Raw genomic sequence first — 12,875 nt, 5'->3', positions numbered from 1 at the left:
GCCGACTCTCCGCTCCGCCGACCCCCCGCTCCGCCGACCCTCCGCTCCGCCGACCCTCTGCCACCGACCCCCCGCTCCGCCGACCCCCCGCTCCGCCGACTCTCCGCTCCGCCGACCCCCCGCTCCGCCGACCCCCGTCTCCGCTCCGCCGACCCTCTGCCACCGACCCCCCGCTCCGCCGACTCTCCGCTCCGCCGACCCCCCGCTCCGCCGACCCCCTGCCACCGACCCCCCGCTCCGCCGACTCTCCGCTCCGCCGACTCTCCGCTCCGCCGACCCTCTGCCGCCGACCCCCCGCTCCGCCGACCCCCCGCTCCGCCGACCCCCCGCTCCGCCGACTCTCCGCTCCGCCGACCCCCCGCTCCGCCGACCCCCGTCTCCGCTCCGCCGACCCTCTGCCACCGACCCCCCGCTCCGCCGACTCTCCGCTCCGCCGACCCCCCGCTCCGCCGACCCCCGTCTCCGCTCCGCCGACCCTCTGCCACCGACCCCCCGCTCCGCCGACTCTCCGCTCCGCCGACTCTCCGCTCCGCCGACCCTCTGCCGCCGACCCCCCGCTCCGCCGACTCTCCGCTCCGCCGACCCCCCGCTCCGCCGACCCCCCGCTCCGCCGACCCCCGTCTCCGCTCCGCCGACCCTCTGCCACCGACCCCCCGCTCCGCCGACTCTCCGCTCCGCCGACCCCCCGCTCCGCCGACCCCCGTCTCCGCTCCGCCGACCCTCTGCCACCGACCCCCCGCTCCGCCGACTCTCCGCTCCGCCGACCCTCTGCCGCCGACCCTCTGCCGCCGACCCCCCGCTCCGCCGACTCTCCGCTCCGCCGACTCTCCGCTCCGCCGACCCTCTGCCGCCGACCCCCCGCTCCGCCGACTCTCTGCCGCCGACCCCCCGCTCCGCCGACTCTCCGCTCCGCCGACCCTCAGCCGCCGACCCCCCGCTCCGCCGACCCCCCGCTCCGCCGACTCTCTGCCGCCGACCCCCCGCTCCGCCGACTCTCCGCTCCGCCGACCCTCTGCCGCCAACTCTCGGTTCCACTGACCCTCTGCCGCCAACCCCCCGCTCTGCAGACCCCTCGCTCCACAGACCCCTCGCTCCGCCGACCCCCCGCTCCGCCGACCCCACACTCCGCCGACCCCTCGCTCCGCCGACCCTCTGCCGCCGACCCCTCGCTCCATAGACCCCTTGCTCCGCCAACCCCCCCGCTCCGCCGACCCCACACTCCGCCGACCCCTCGCTCCGCCGACCCCCCACTCCGCCAACCCCCCCCCGCTCCGCCGACCCCCCGCTCCGCACACCCCTCGCTACGCCGACCCTCTGCTCCGCCGACCCTCTGCCGCCGACCCCTCGCTCTGCAGACCCCCCGCTCCGCCGACCCCCCGCTCTGCAGACCCCCCCGCTCCGCCGACCCCCCACTCCGCAGACCCTCTGCCGCCGACCCCCCACTCCGCAGACCCTCTGCCGCCGACCCCCCGCTCCGCCGACCCCCCCGCTCCACCGACCCTCTGCCACCGACCCCCCGCTCCACCGACCCTCTGCCACCGACCCCCCGCTCCGCCGACCCCCCCGCTCCACCGACCCTCTGCCACCGACCCCCCGCTCCACCGACCCTCTGCCACCGACCCCCCGCTCCACCGACCCTCTGCCACCGACCCCCCGCTCCGCCGACCCCCCCGCTCCACCGACCCTCTGCCACCGACCCCCCGCTCCACCGACCCTCTGCCACCGACCCCCCGCTCCGCCGACCCTCTGCCACCGACCCCCCGCTCCGCCGACCCCCCCGCTCCACCGACCCTCTGCCACCGACCCCCCGCTCCACCGACCCTCTGCCACCGACCCCCCGCTCCGCCGACCCCCCCGCTCCACCGACCCTCTGCCACCGACCCCCCGCTCCGCCGACTCCCTGCTCCGCCGACCCCTCGCTCCACCGACCCCTCGCTCCGCCGATCCTCTGCCACCGACCCCCCGCTCCGCCGACTCCCCGCTCCACCGACCCCTCGCTCCGCCGACCCCTCGCTCCGCTGATCCTCTGCCACCGACCCCTCGCTCCACCGACCCCCCGCTCCGCCGACTCCCCGCTCCGCCGACTCCCCGCTCCGCCGACTCCACGCTCCGCCGACTCCCCGCTCCGTCGACCCTCCACTCCGCCGACCCCCTACTCCGCTGACCTCTCGCCCCCTTACCTCAGCCCAGGTGTTTCCGAAATCTGGAAATACCCAAAATCCAGAGTGGCCTCGGTCCCGAGGTTTCCGGATTTTCCACGCTCAACCTGTACTACAAAAAGCAAGGATCCAAGCACTGAGCCCTGTGGAACCCCACTGGAAACAGCCTTCCAGTCGCAAAAACACCTGTCAACCATTACCCTTTGCTTCCTGCCACTGAGGCAATTTTGGATCCAATTTGCCACTCTTCCTTGGATTCCATGGGCTTTTTTCGTTTTTTGATTAGCTTGCCATGAGGGACCTTGTCAAAAGCCTTGCTAAAAGGCTTAAGATCATAGTCTAGGCCAACACTTCAATATAGTACTGAGGGAGTGCTACACTGTTGGCAATGTTGTCGTTTGGATGAATTGTTGAATCAAGGGCCTGTTTATCCATTCAGGTGGAAGTAAAAAGTCCCATGGCACTACTTGAAGGAGAGCTGTCCCAGTTTCCTGCCCAAAATTTATTCTTCAACACCAGAAAAAATTAAATGGTCATTTACATTAATGTTGTTCGTGGGAACGTGCTGTGTAAATTAACTGCTGCGTTTGCCAATATAATGACAGTGATTACACTTCAAAACTAATTAATTAGTTGTACAGCACTTTGGAACATCCTGAGGATATGAACGCCACTATAAATGCAAGTTCATTATTTCTATTATATCACTAAATATAAAAGATTCAGGGAGTGGAAGGACATCATATTTATTTATTTATACACAGCATAAGAAAGAAAGCAGACTTCTTTGGTCAAAGGCACACCAGAATCAGTGAGGGACGGAATTGCTGTTTCCACCTCCTATTCTATGGCCACCACCTGGTATGTTTGGTGGTCTGGAACTTCACATTGTTCCTGAGACTAGCTGAGAATATGCAAGAAGAAACAACTTGCATTTACATAGTACCTTTCAAGTCTTCAGAATATCCCACAATGCTTTTAAGCCAATGAAGTATTTTTTAAATGTAGTTACTGTTGTTTTGCAGGCAAATGCAGCAGTCAATTTTGCCACACTGCAAGGTCCCACAAGCTTCAATAAGATGAATGACCAGCTAATCTATTTTTAGTAGTGTTGGTTGAGGGATTAATGCTGGCCAGGACACCTTCCCGCTTTTCTTTGAAAGTGCCATGAAATCTTTTATATCCACCTGAAATGGCAGACGGGCCACAATTTATCTGGAAGATGGCACCTCTGACAATACAGCATTCCTCAGTGCAGCACTGAAATGTCTACTTAGATTATGTGCTCAAGTCCAGGAGTGGGTCTTGAACATACAGCTTTCTAGCTCAGGGACATCAGCGCTACCACTGAACCAGGGCTAAAAGTTCTGGATCAAAAGAGGGTCTTCCTCGTAGATAGCATTCTAAGTGGTATAAATGCCTTGAGTGGTCCACTGGTGTGCTTCAATCTTGCTGTCTAATTTTTCCCATTCCCATGACTTGTTTAGTTAAAGTTTATCTTTTACGATAGGTCAATGACTTTCCAGTTTTGTTCCCTGACCATAGCACCACAGTTTGCATCTTCATACAGCGTTTTATAATCTGTAGAACCTGAGGTATAGCCGGTGTTTTTTTCTGGCAATTCAGTATTGACCCCACTAAATTTACCCACAGACAAAACAATGAACTAGTATTCCTGGAGCAAGAAGTTTCAAGGTCCAACTCTCAGAAATTCAGGGATACACGTTTCTGCCATTTCATTTGAAGCTCTTGTGCTGTAATTTTCCAGTCTTGCTCATTTTCAACAGAAACAAGTTAGCAAGACGCCTGAGAAAGTCTTTACCCACCCTTCATAGGGAAACTATTCTGTTTTGATGTATTTTTCAAATAGTTATTAATATTATTTTAGTTTCTTTCCCAGGACGTGGAAAAAAATTGGATCTTGAAGCAGGAATGGGCAATAATACATTTGGAACATAAAATGAAACACTGATATATTCCACCCATTATTCATTTGCCGACATGTTTCAAGCATTTGTTTTGCATTCTCACCTGTAAATTTGAGTCATCCACCATGCACAGTTGTTCCTGAATTTTTTGTAGTTCTTCTTGCTGCCATGTGATGTTTGCTTGGAGAATGCGTGTACGTTGCTCAAGCTGGTCCTTGAGAGACTGAATCACGTCAAACTGTGCTGAGAGCTGGTATGTACAGCAATGTATGTATTTTAAAATAATGCTCAACATTAAATTTGATACATTTCATGTGGACAGTCACGTCTACAAACATAATTCTAAATCTAAGTATAGTTATGGGGCTGTTATTTATGTGAGTCCGAAACTTTGGTTCAGAAATATTCATACATAACCACCATTTTCTACCAATAGAGAGTTGTTTAAAGACAATGTAGAGGTATGATCTCAAAAAGACCAGATCACATTTGGTATTTTTAAGTTTGTCGGTCTGCAAGTCTTGAACTCCAGATGATACAGACCCTTTAAGAAGAAAATGGAAACAGAAAATTAAAGGAGTACTGGTGCTCCATTGTTCTATGTCACTAAGTGGAAGGACTTCTCAAATAGGAAGTTTATGATCCTATCTGTTATATATGTGGACTTGTATTTACTCTGTATAGCCACCAGAGAGCTCACCCCCTAGAGTCCCAAGGGATCCCATAATCCCTTGGGAGCACATGTATTTAAGGAGGCTTCAAAGGTTGGAGAGGCACTCTGGAGACCTGCAATAAAAGACTAAGATCACACTTTACTTTGAGCTCACAGTGTTCAGTCTGACTCTTTCTCCATACACTACAACTGGCGATGAGATACAGATAGCGAACACAAAGATGCAGAGAAAAGTGGGCATCCTGGAGAAATTCTCGGAGGGAGATGATTGGGAAACTTTTGTGGAGCAACTCGACCAATACTTCGTGGCCAACGATCTAGATGGGGAAGAGATCGCTGCCAAACGAAGGGCGATCCTCCTCACCGTCTGTGGGGCACCAATGTATGGCCTCATGAAGAATCTCCTCACTCCAGCGAAACCTATGGAGAAATCGTACGACGATTTGAGCACACTGGTCTGAGAGCATTTAAACCCTAAGTAAAACGTTCTGATGGCGAGATACCGGTTCTATACCTACAAAAGGTCTGAAGGTCAGGAAGTGGCGAGTTATGTCGCCGAGCTAAGACGCCTTGCAGGACATTGTGAATTTGAAGGACATTTGGAGCACATGCTCAGGGACTTTTTCGTACTTGGAATTGGCCATGAAACCATACTTCGCAAACTTTTAACTGTGGAGACCCCAATCTTGAGTAAGGCCATAGCGATAGCCCAGGCGTTCATTGCCACCAGTGACAATACGAAGCAAATCTCTCAGCTGCTACAAGTACTGTGAACAAAGTGATGTTGTTTTCGAAGCGTAACGTACAGGGCAGGTCACACATACCTGCAGCTGCAAATCCGCTGATGACTCAGAGTCCACCATCAAGGGTGATGAATGCAAGGCCATTAACACCTTGTTGGTGCTGTGGGGTGATCATCGTTTCCATTCATGCTGATTCAAAGAGTACGTTTGCAAGGGCTGTGGAACAATGGGACACCTCCAATGAGTGTGCAGGCGAGCTGCAAAGCCTATTAAACCTGCAAACCATCATGTTGCAGAGGACAGATCCATGGAGGATCACGACGAACCAGAGCCTCAGATAGAAGAGGCAGAGGTACATGGGGTGCACACATTCACCCTGAATGGTCCCCCGATAATGCTGAATGTTGAACTAAATGGACTCCTGGTGTCAATGGAGCTGGACACGGGCACGAGCCAGTCCATCATGGGCAAAAAGACATTCGAAAGGTTGTGGTGCAACAAGGCCTCAAGGTAAGTCTTAACTCCAGTCCGCACGAAACAAAGAACTTACACTAAAGAACTGATTCCTGTAATCAGCAGTGCTCCGTAAAGGTCTCCTACGATGGAGTGGTGCACAAGCTACCACTCTGGGTGGTACTGAGCGATGGTCCCAAGCTGCTCGGCAGGAGCTGGCTGGGAAAGATACGCTGGAACTGGGATGACGTCCGAGCGCTATCGCCCGCTGATGACAATTCGTGTGCCCAGGTCTTAAACAAATTTCCTTCGCTGTTCGAACCAGGCATCGGGAAATTCCAAGGAGCAAAAGTGCAGATCCACCTAATTCCGGCGGCGCAACCCATCCATCACAAGGTGAGAGCAGTACCGTACATGATGAGAGAAATGGTAGAGATCGAGCTAGACCGGCTGCAAAGAGAGGGCATCATTTCACCGATTGAGTTCAGCGAATGGGCCAATCCTATTGTCCCAGTCCTCAAGGGAGACAGCACCGTCAAAATCTGTGGCGATTACAAAGTAACTATCAATCGTTTCTCCCTGCAGGACCAATACCCACTACCAAAGGCCGACGACCTCTTTGCAACGCTGGCGGGAGGAAAGACGTTCACGAAGCTGGATCTGACTTCAGCCTACATGATGAAGGCCCTCATCTGCATCAACACGCACAAAGGACTTTTTGTTTATAACAGATGCCCATTAGGAATCCGATCAGCGGCGCGATATTCCAGAGAAACATGGAACGTTTACTAAAGTCGGTCCCATACACCGTGGTCTTCCAGGACGACATCTTGGTCCCAGGTCGGAACACAGTCGAGCACCTGCAGAACCTGGAGGAGGTTCTTAGTCGACTCAACTGCATGGGGCTCAGGTTAAAACACTTGAAGTGCATTTTCCTGGCGCCTGAAGTGGAGTTCTTGGGAAGGAGGATTGCGGCGGACGGCATCAGGCCCACCAACGTGAAGACAGAGGCAATCGAGAACGCACCGAGGCCACAGAATGTGACGGAGCTGCGTTCGTTTCTGGGACTCTTGAACTACTTTGGTAACTTCTTACCGGGTCTCAGCACCCTGTAGAACCACGACATGTCTTACTACGAAAAGGGGGCGAATGAGTTTGGGGCAAAAGCCAAGAAAATGCCCTTGTAAAAGCGAGAAAATTGTTATGCACAAACAAATTGCTTGTGTTGTATGCTCCATGTAAGTGTTTGGTACTAGCATGTGATGCGTCGTAATATGGCGTTGGGTGTGTATTGCAACAAGCTAATGATTTCGGGAAACTGCAACCGGTTGCTTATGCATCCAGGAGCCTGTCTAAGACTGAGCGAGCCTACAGCATGATTGAAAAAGAAGCGTTAGCATGTGTCTATGGGGTAAAGAAAATGCACCAATACCTGTTTGGGCTAAAATTCGAATTGGAAACTGACCATAAGCCACTTATATCCCTGTTTTCCGACAGTAAAGGGATAAATACCAACGCACCGGCCCATATCCAGAGATGGGCTATCACGTTGTCTCATAAAACTACATCATCCGCCACAGGCCAGGCACAGAAAACTGCACCGATGCTCTCAGTAGGCTGCCATTGCCCACCACGGGGGTGGAAATGGCGCAGCCCACAGATCTAGCCATGGTTATGGAAGCATTTGAGAGTGAGCAATCACCCGTCACTGCCCGGCAGATCAAAACCTGGACAAGCCAGGACCCCTTATTATCTCTAGTGAAAAGCTGTGTGCTTCACGGGAGCTGGTCCAGTGTCCCAGTGGAAATGCAGGAAGAGATAAAGCCATTCCAGTGGCGCAAAGATGAAATGTCTATACAGGCAGACTGCCTTCTGTGGGGCATTCGAGTAGTGGTCCCCAAGAAGGGCAGAGATACCTTCATCAATGACCTCCACAGTACCCACCCGGGCATTGTAATGATGAAAGCGATAGCCAGATCCCACGTGTGGTGGCCCGGTATCGATGCGGACTTAGAGTCCTGCGTTCACAGATGTAATACATGCACGCAATTAAGCAATGCACCCAGGGAGGCACCACTAAGTTTATGGTCTTGGCCCTCCAAATCGTGGTCTCGGGTACACGTCGACTATGCAGGCCTGTTCTTGGGTAAAATGTTCCTTGTGGTTGTAGACGCGTACTGCAAGTGGATTGAATGTGAGATAATGTCAGCTAGCACGTCTGCTGCCACTACTGAAAGTCTGCGGGCCATGTTTGTCACTCACGGCTTACCCGAAGTCCTGGTGGGTGACAACGGGCCATGTTTTACCAGTGCTGAGTTGAAAGAATTCATGACCCACAACAGGATCAAACATGTCACATCTGCCCCGTTTAAACCAGCATCCAATGGTCAGGCAGAGAGAGCAGTGCAAACCATCAAACAAGGCTTGAAGAGGGTAACTGAAGGCTCACTGCAAACTCGCCTATCCCGAGTCCTGCTTAACTACTGCACGCGACCCCACTCACTCACTGGGAACCCACCTGCTGAACTGCTCATGAAAAGAGTACTTAAGACAAGGCTCTCGTTAGTTCACCCTGATCTACTTGAACAGGTAGAGAGCAGGCGGCTTCAACAAAGTCCATACCATGATAGCGCAAATGTGTCACGCGAGATTGAAATCAATGATCCTGTATTTGTATTAAATTATGGACAAGGTCCCAAGTGGCTTCCCGGCACTGTCGTGGCCAAAGAGGGGAGCAGGGTGTTTCGGGTCAAACTTTCAAATGGACTCATTCACCGGAAACACTTGGACCAAATCAAACTCAGATTCACGGACTATCCTGAGCAACCCACCTTGGACCCTACCTTTTATGATCCCCCAACATACACACCAGTGGCAACTAGCACCACGGTTGACCATGAAGCAGAACCCATCATCCACAGCAGCCCTGCAGGGCCCAACACACCAGGCAGCCCAGCAAGGCCAGCTGCACAGTAGCCCAGCGAGGGCCCAAAAAATGATTTAACAACACCAGCTTTCACACCGAGATGATCAACCAGGGCAAGAAGGGCCCCAGATCGACTCACATTGTAAATAGTTACACTATTGACTTTGGGGGAGGGGGGGGGGAGTGTTATATATGTGGACTTGTATTTACTCTGTACAGCCACCAGAGGGCTCATCCCCTGGAGTCCCAAGGGATCCCATAATCCCTTGAGAGCACAGGTATTTAAGGAGGCTTCACAGGTTGGAGAGGCACTCTGGAGACCTGCAATAAAAGACTATCACACTTTCCTTTGAGCTCACAGTGTTCAGTCTGACTCTTTCTCCATACACAACACTATCCATGCTGTCAGTTAGAGGAAACATGTACAGACTAGGTAATTCCACACAGGAATTAAAGAAGAAAATCTAAGCAAGAGTCACCATAAGTGGCGGCTTTTGGAAGAAATAATGGAGCACATAACCTGCCTACAGGGAACATAACATGGTTAAGGGGAGGAATGGGACTTTAAAATAACTTTTAAAAAACAAGCAAGAAAACAAATAAAACATTTTAAAAAATTAACTTTTAGATAATTACTGTATATGCTTTGTTAATTCCTGTTTGTTCTCTGTAGCAATTTGGTTGAAGATTATAAACAATGGTTTAGGGAAATGGAACAAGTTACATTCACACTATTGAAGAATGTGTATTTATTTTCTAACCTGTGTCATCGATGCAGACTGATTGACCAAAGTAGGTTGGGGCAACAACTGCTGCGAAAGTAGATCAATAGATGGCTCTGATATTAAAGAAGGCTGCAAAAAAAACAGGTTAATATAGATTTGTTTTCACAATTAAATAAGCAGTGACCCAAACCACGATAACAAAGACTACCTGTTTCCAAATATTGTAAAGGATTTCCAGTGAGGACAGTTTGTGACAAGAGCAGTGAGTAGTTTACAGGAAGTGTGGGGAAATGTCATTTAAAAAATTAATTCACGGGATGTGGACGTCACAAGCAATGACATCATTTAGTGCCCATCCCTAATTGCCCTTGAGAAGGTGGTGGTGAGCCACCTTCTAACTGAGTGGTCATATCAAAGGGTGGTTAAAAGTCATCCACATTGCTGTGGGTCTAGAGTCACAGATAGGCCAGACCCAGGTAAGGTCGGCAGATCTCCTTCCCTAAAGGACATTAGTGAACAAGATAGGTTTTTACGACAGTCCGGTAGTTTCATGGTCCCCATTACTGATACAGTGCTAGCTTTTTATTCCAGATTTATTAATTAACTTAATTTAAATTGCTCAGCTCCTGTGGTGGGATTTGAACTTGCATCTACCATTCATTAGTCCATGCGTCTTGATCACTAGCCAAGTAATATTACCACTATGGCAGGCAATGAAATTAAAGTAATTAATAGTGAGCTGACAAATAAATTCTGCGACCTGAAACATGAACTCTGTTTCTCTCTCTACAGATGCCTGACCTGCAGAGTATTTCCGGGCATTTTCTGTTTTTATATTAAATAAATGTAATATTTCTTTTACAAAAAAAATTAAAAAGTAGAAAATAAAAGATTAAAGAGCCAAAATTGCCCCTCGCCAAAAACACAGCGCACTTACCCTGTTTCAGTTGCTTTTACCGGCGCAATGGATGCGGTGGCTTCTTGAGCGACATTCCACTCTTTGGCCTTTTTAGTCCAGCGGACCGGAAGTCGGTCATAATGGGGGCGGAAATGCGGTGGTGAGCGGAAGTTCGCACACTAGAGGGGCGGAAGTGGGGGGGCGGGATGAGTGTCCGCCGCTGTCAATCATCTGCGTAGCGCTGATGACGTCATCGCACTGGTATGTCACCATTCCATCCCCTTCACTTAAATTTTCTCTTCACACAAAATAAGATGGCGGCTGCAGCAGTAGGTGCTCCCCTTTAATGGCAGCTGCACCGCCATTTTGAGGACACTCCAAGCACAGTGCACCGGCAGAAAAAGCTGCCAGTGGACCGTGCGGTGGGAATAAGATTTCAGGCCTTAAGGGAAGGGGCAATTTTGTTCCCTAATAGTTTTGAAACAATGATTGTTTAGATTTGTAATCTCATTATTCCATATCTGCTACCATTTTTATTTCACATCATGTAAATTTATAGGAGTAGACTTTCCCCAAGGTCCTCACTGCCTGATTGCCGCCCAGAAAATACCACTAAGCTTCATCAGTTAATGCCAGTGAAAGTTTCCACTAATTCGGTAATCAAAACAGCCCGGCGAGAAAATGGTTCTTAAACCAAGATTCTCGGCGGTTGCAGCCGAAAGTAGCGAGAACGGTTGGTTCTTAAATTAAAAAAAAACATTTTCTCTGAGGCTGCGTTTAGAGGGGGGAAAACTCAAAAAATATGTTTGCACTCATACAAAAAATAAAAATTTTAGAAAACATTCTCAAGACACTTTTTAACGTAATCGGCTGTTTAGAATTTAAAAAATAATTATAAAAAGCTTTAACTTACCTTTCTTTACAGGGTACTCACCTACCGATCTGTTTCAGGTAGCTTTTCGTGGGCGGTTTCCTCGGCGGTGTGTATGGGTCCCCGTTGAGGCAAAACTTAGATCCTGGCGGTTTTCTCGGCGGTGCACGTGGGCGGTTTGCTACCCGGCGGTCTTTTCAAAATGTGGGCGGAACTCTTCAAAAAATAAAGAGGAAACTTTCGCCGGGTGGGTTTTCATCAAAAAACAGCTGTAACGCCGAGAAAACCGCCGAAAATGAAGGTGAAAGTCTAGCCCTTAGTGCCATAGATCATGTAAATGTCAACAGTTATAAAAGCAGAAGGAGACTTAAACCAGGAAAAGAATGCTTACACAGTTCTAGGTCTATGTATATAAGAAAAATATGAATTTCGTGAAAAGAAGGAAAGACTTGCATTAATATTGCATGTTACAATGACCGGGATTTTACGGTAGTAAATCAAACAGCAATTTCTTGGCGTTCATACATGCGCAGTTAAATACGGAAATACGGAAGTTGCTATCCGTGTTGCCCTGCTCCTTCAGAAGCTTTGCTGTAACAGTATCTCATTAAGAGACTTGGCATTTAAACATATGAAGGGCATGAAGTTGCGGTAATTAACCCCTGGACATCCATTAAACACAGCAGAAATGTTAGGTTTGTCCATTCAAATGTAAATTAATTTTTAATGGCATGGTAGGTCTTAATTACTGCCAAACAACCTCTCTGGCATTGAACATTTACTTTTGCAAGTGTGGACACTCGTTCTTTCAGATTTTAATTATTGTAGGAGATTTTAAAAAACAAAATTAAAAAATAATTATTTATTTTATCTTTCTCTAAATCCCATCTTTCGTTCCCTCTGTTTATTTTGCTTTCTGTCAATGATTTTACATTGAATTAAATATTCTAACTTACATTTTCTGGTTTAGACTCTGCATGCCTCAGTAAGGATTCTTCAATCTGATTGGTTGAGGAGACACATCGTCCTGTTCACACAGGTCTCCGATCTCCTGTAGAGGGCACTGCACTGTTTAGGCTCTTGAATTACTGAAAATCTCAATGCAAAAGCCCACAGAAATTCTATGGGCAAACATAAGTGCAATGAACAGGTGGGAAACCTGCAGAAAATATTTAAAAGGAGTCCTGCAGGAAGTCCGGGAACCCTTTCTTCCAGATTTTCCATCCAGAAATCCTCTCCACCGTTCTCTCCACGACCCCAAGTGAATATTGGGGCCTAGGTCTCAAAGGTAAAAGTTCACTCTGTATGTAAACCTCATGCATCACACAGTCCTAGTTACTTGTGATTGCATTATTTGTAGCACCTTTTTACATGGAAAAATCTCACACAATGAATTACTTTAGAAGTACTGACACTGTTGGTAAATAGGCAAACGTTAAAAAAAAATGGTAGGCCATTAAAAAGATGACAGCAGGCTGAAGAGTGAATGTTTACGGTTT

General features: G+C 49.9%; 1 protein-coding gene across 1 annotated transcript in view; it reads right to left on the bottom strand.

Annotated features, from left to right (window-relative positions):
* LOC139274793 (neuronal PAS domain-containing protein 2-like) overlaps positions 1–12,875 on the bottom strand; it is a 238,266-nt gene that overhangs the window by 46,681 nt on the left and 178,710 nt on the right. The window contains exons 16-17 of the mRNA XM_070891488.1: positions 9,644–9,736; positions 4,191–4,337 (exon numbers count right to left, since the gene is read on the bottom strand). Of these exons, the coding sequence (XP_070747589.1) occupies positions 4,191–4,337; positions 9,644–9,736 (240 nt within the window). The remainder of the gene's footprint in view (positions 1–4,190; positions 4,338–9,643; positions 9,737–12,875) is intronic.

The sequence above is a fragment of the Pristiophorus japonicus genome, chromosome 10 (assembly GCF_044704955.1).
Source record: "Pristiophorus japonicus isolate sPriJap1 chromosome 10, sPriJap1.hap1, whole genome shotgun sequence".
NCBI lineage: Eukaryota > Metazoa > Chordata > Chondrichthyes > Pristiophoridae > Pristiophorus > Pristiophorus japonicus.
Note: the sequence above shows the minus strand (reverse complement) of the source record. Positions and strands in the feature narration are given on the sequence as shown.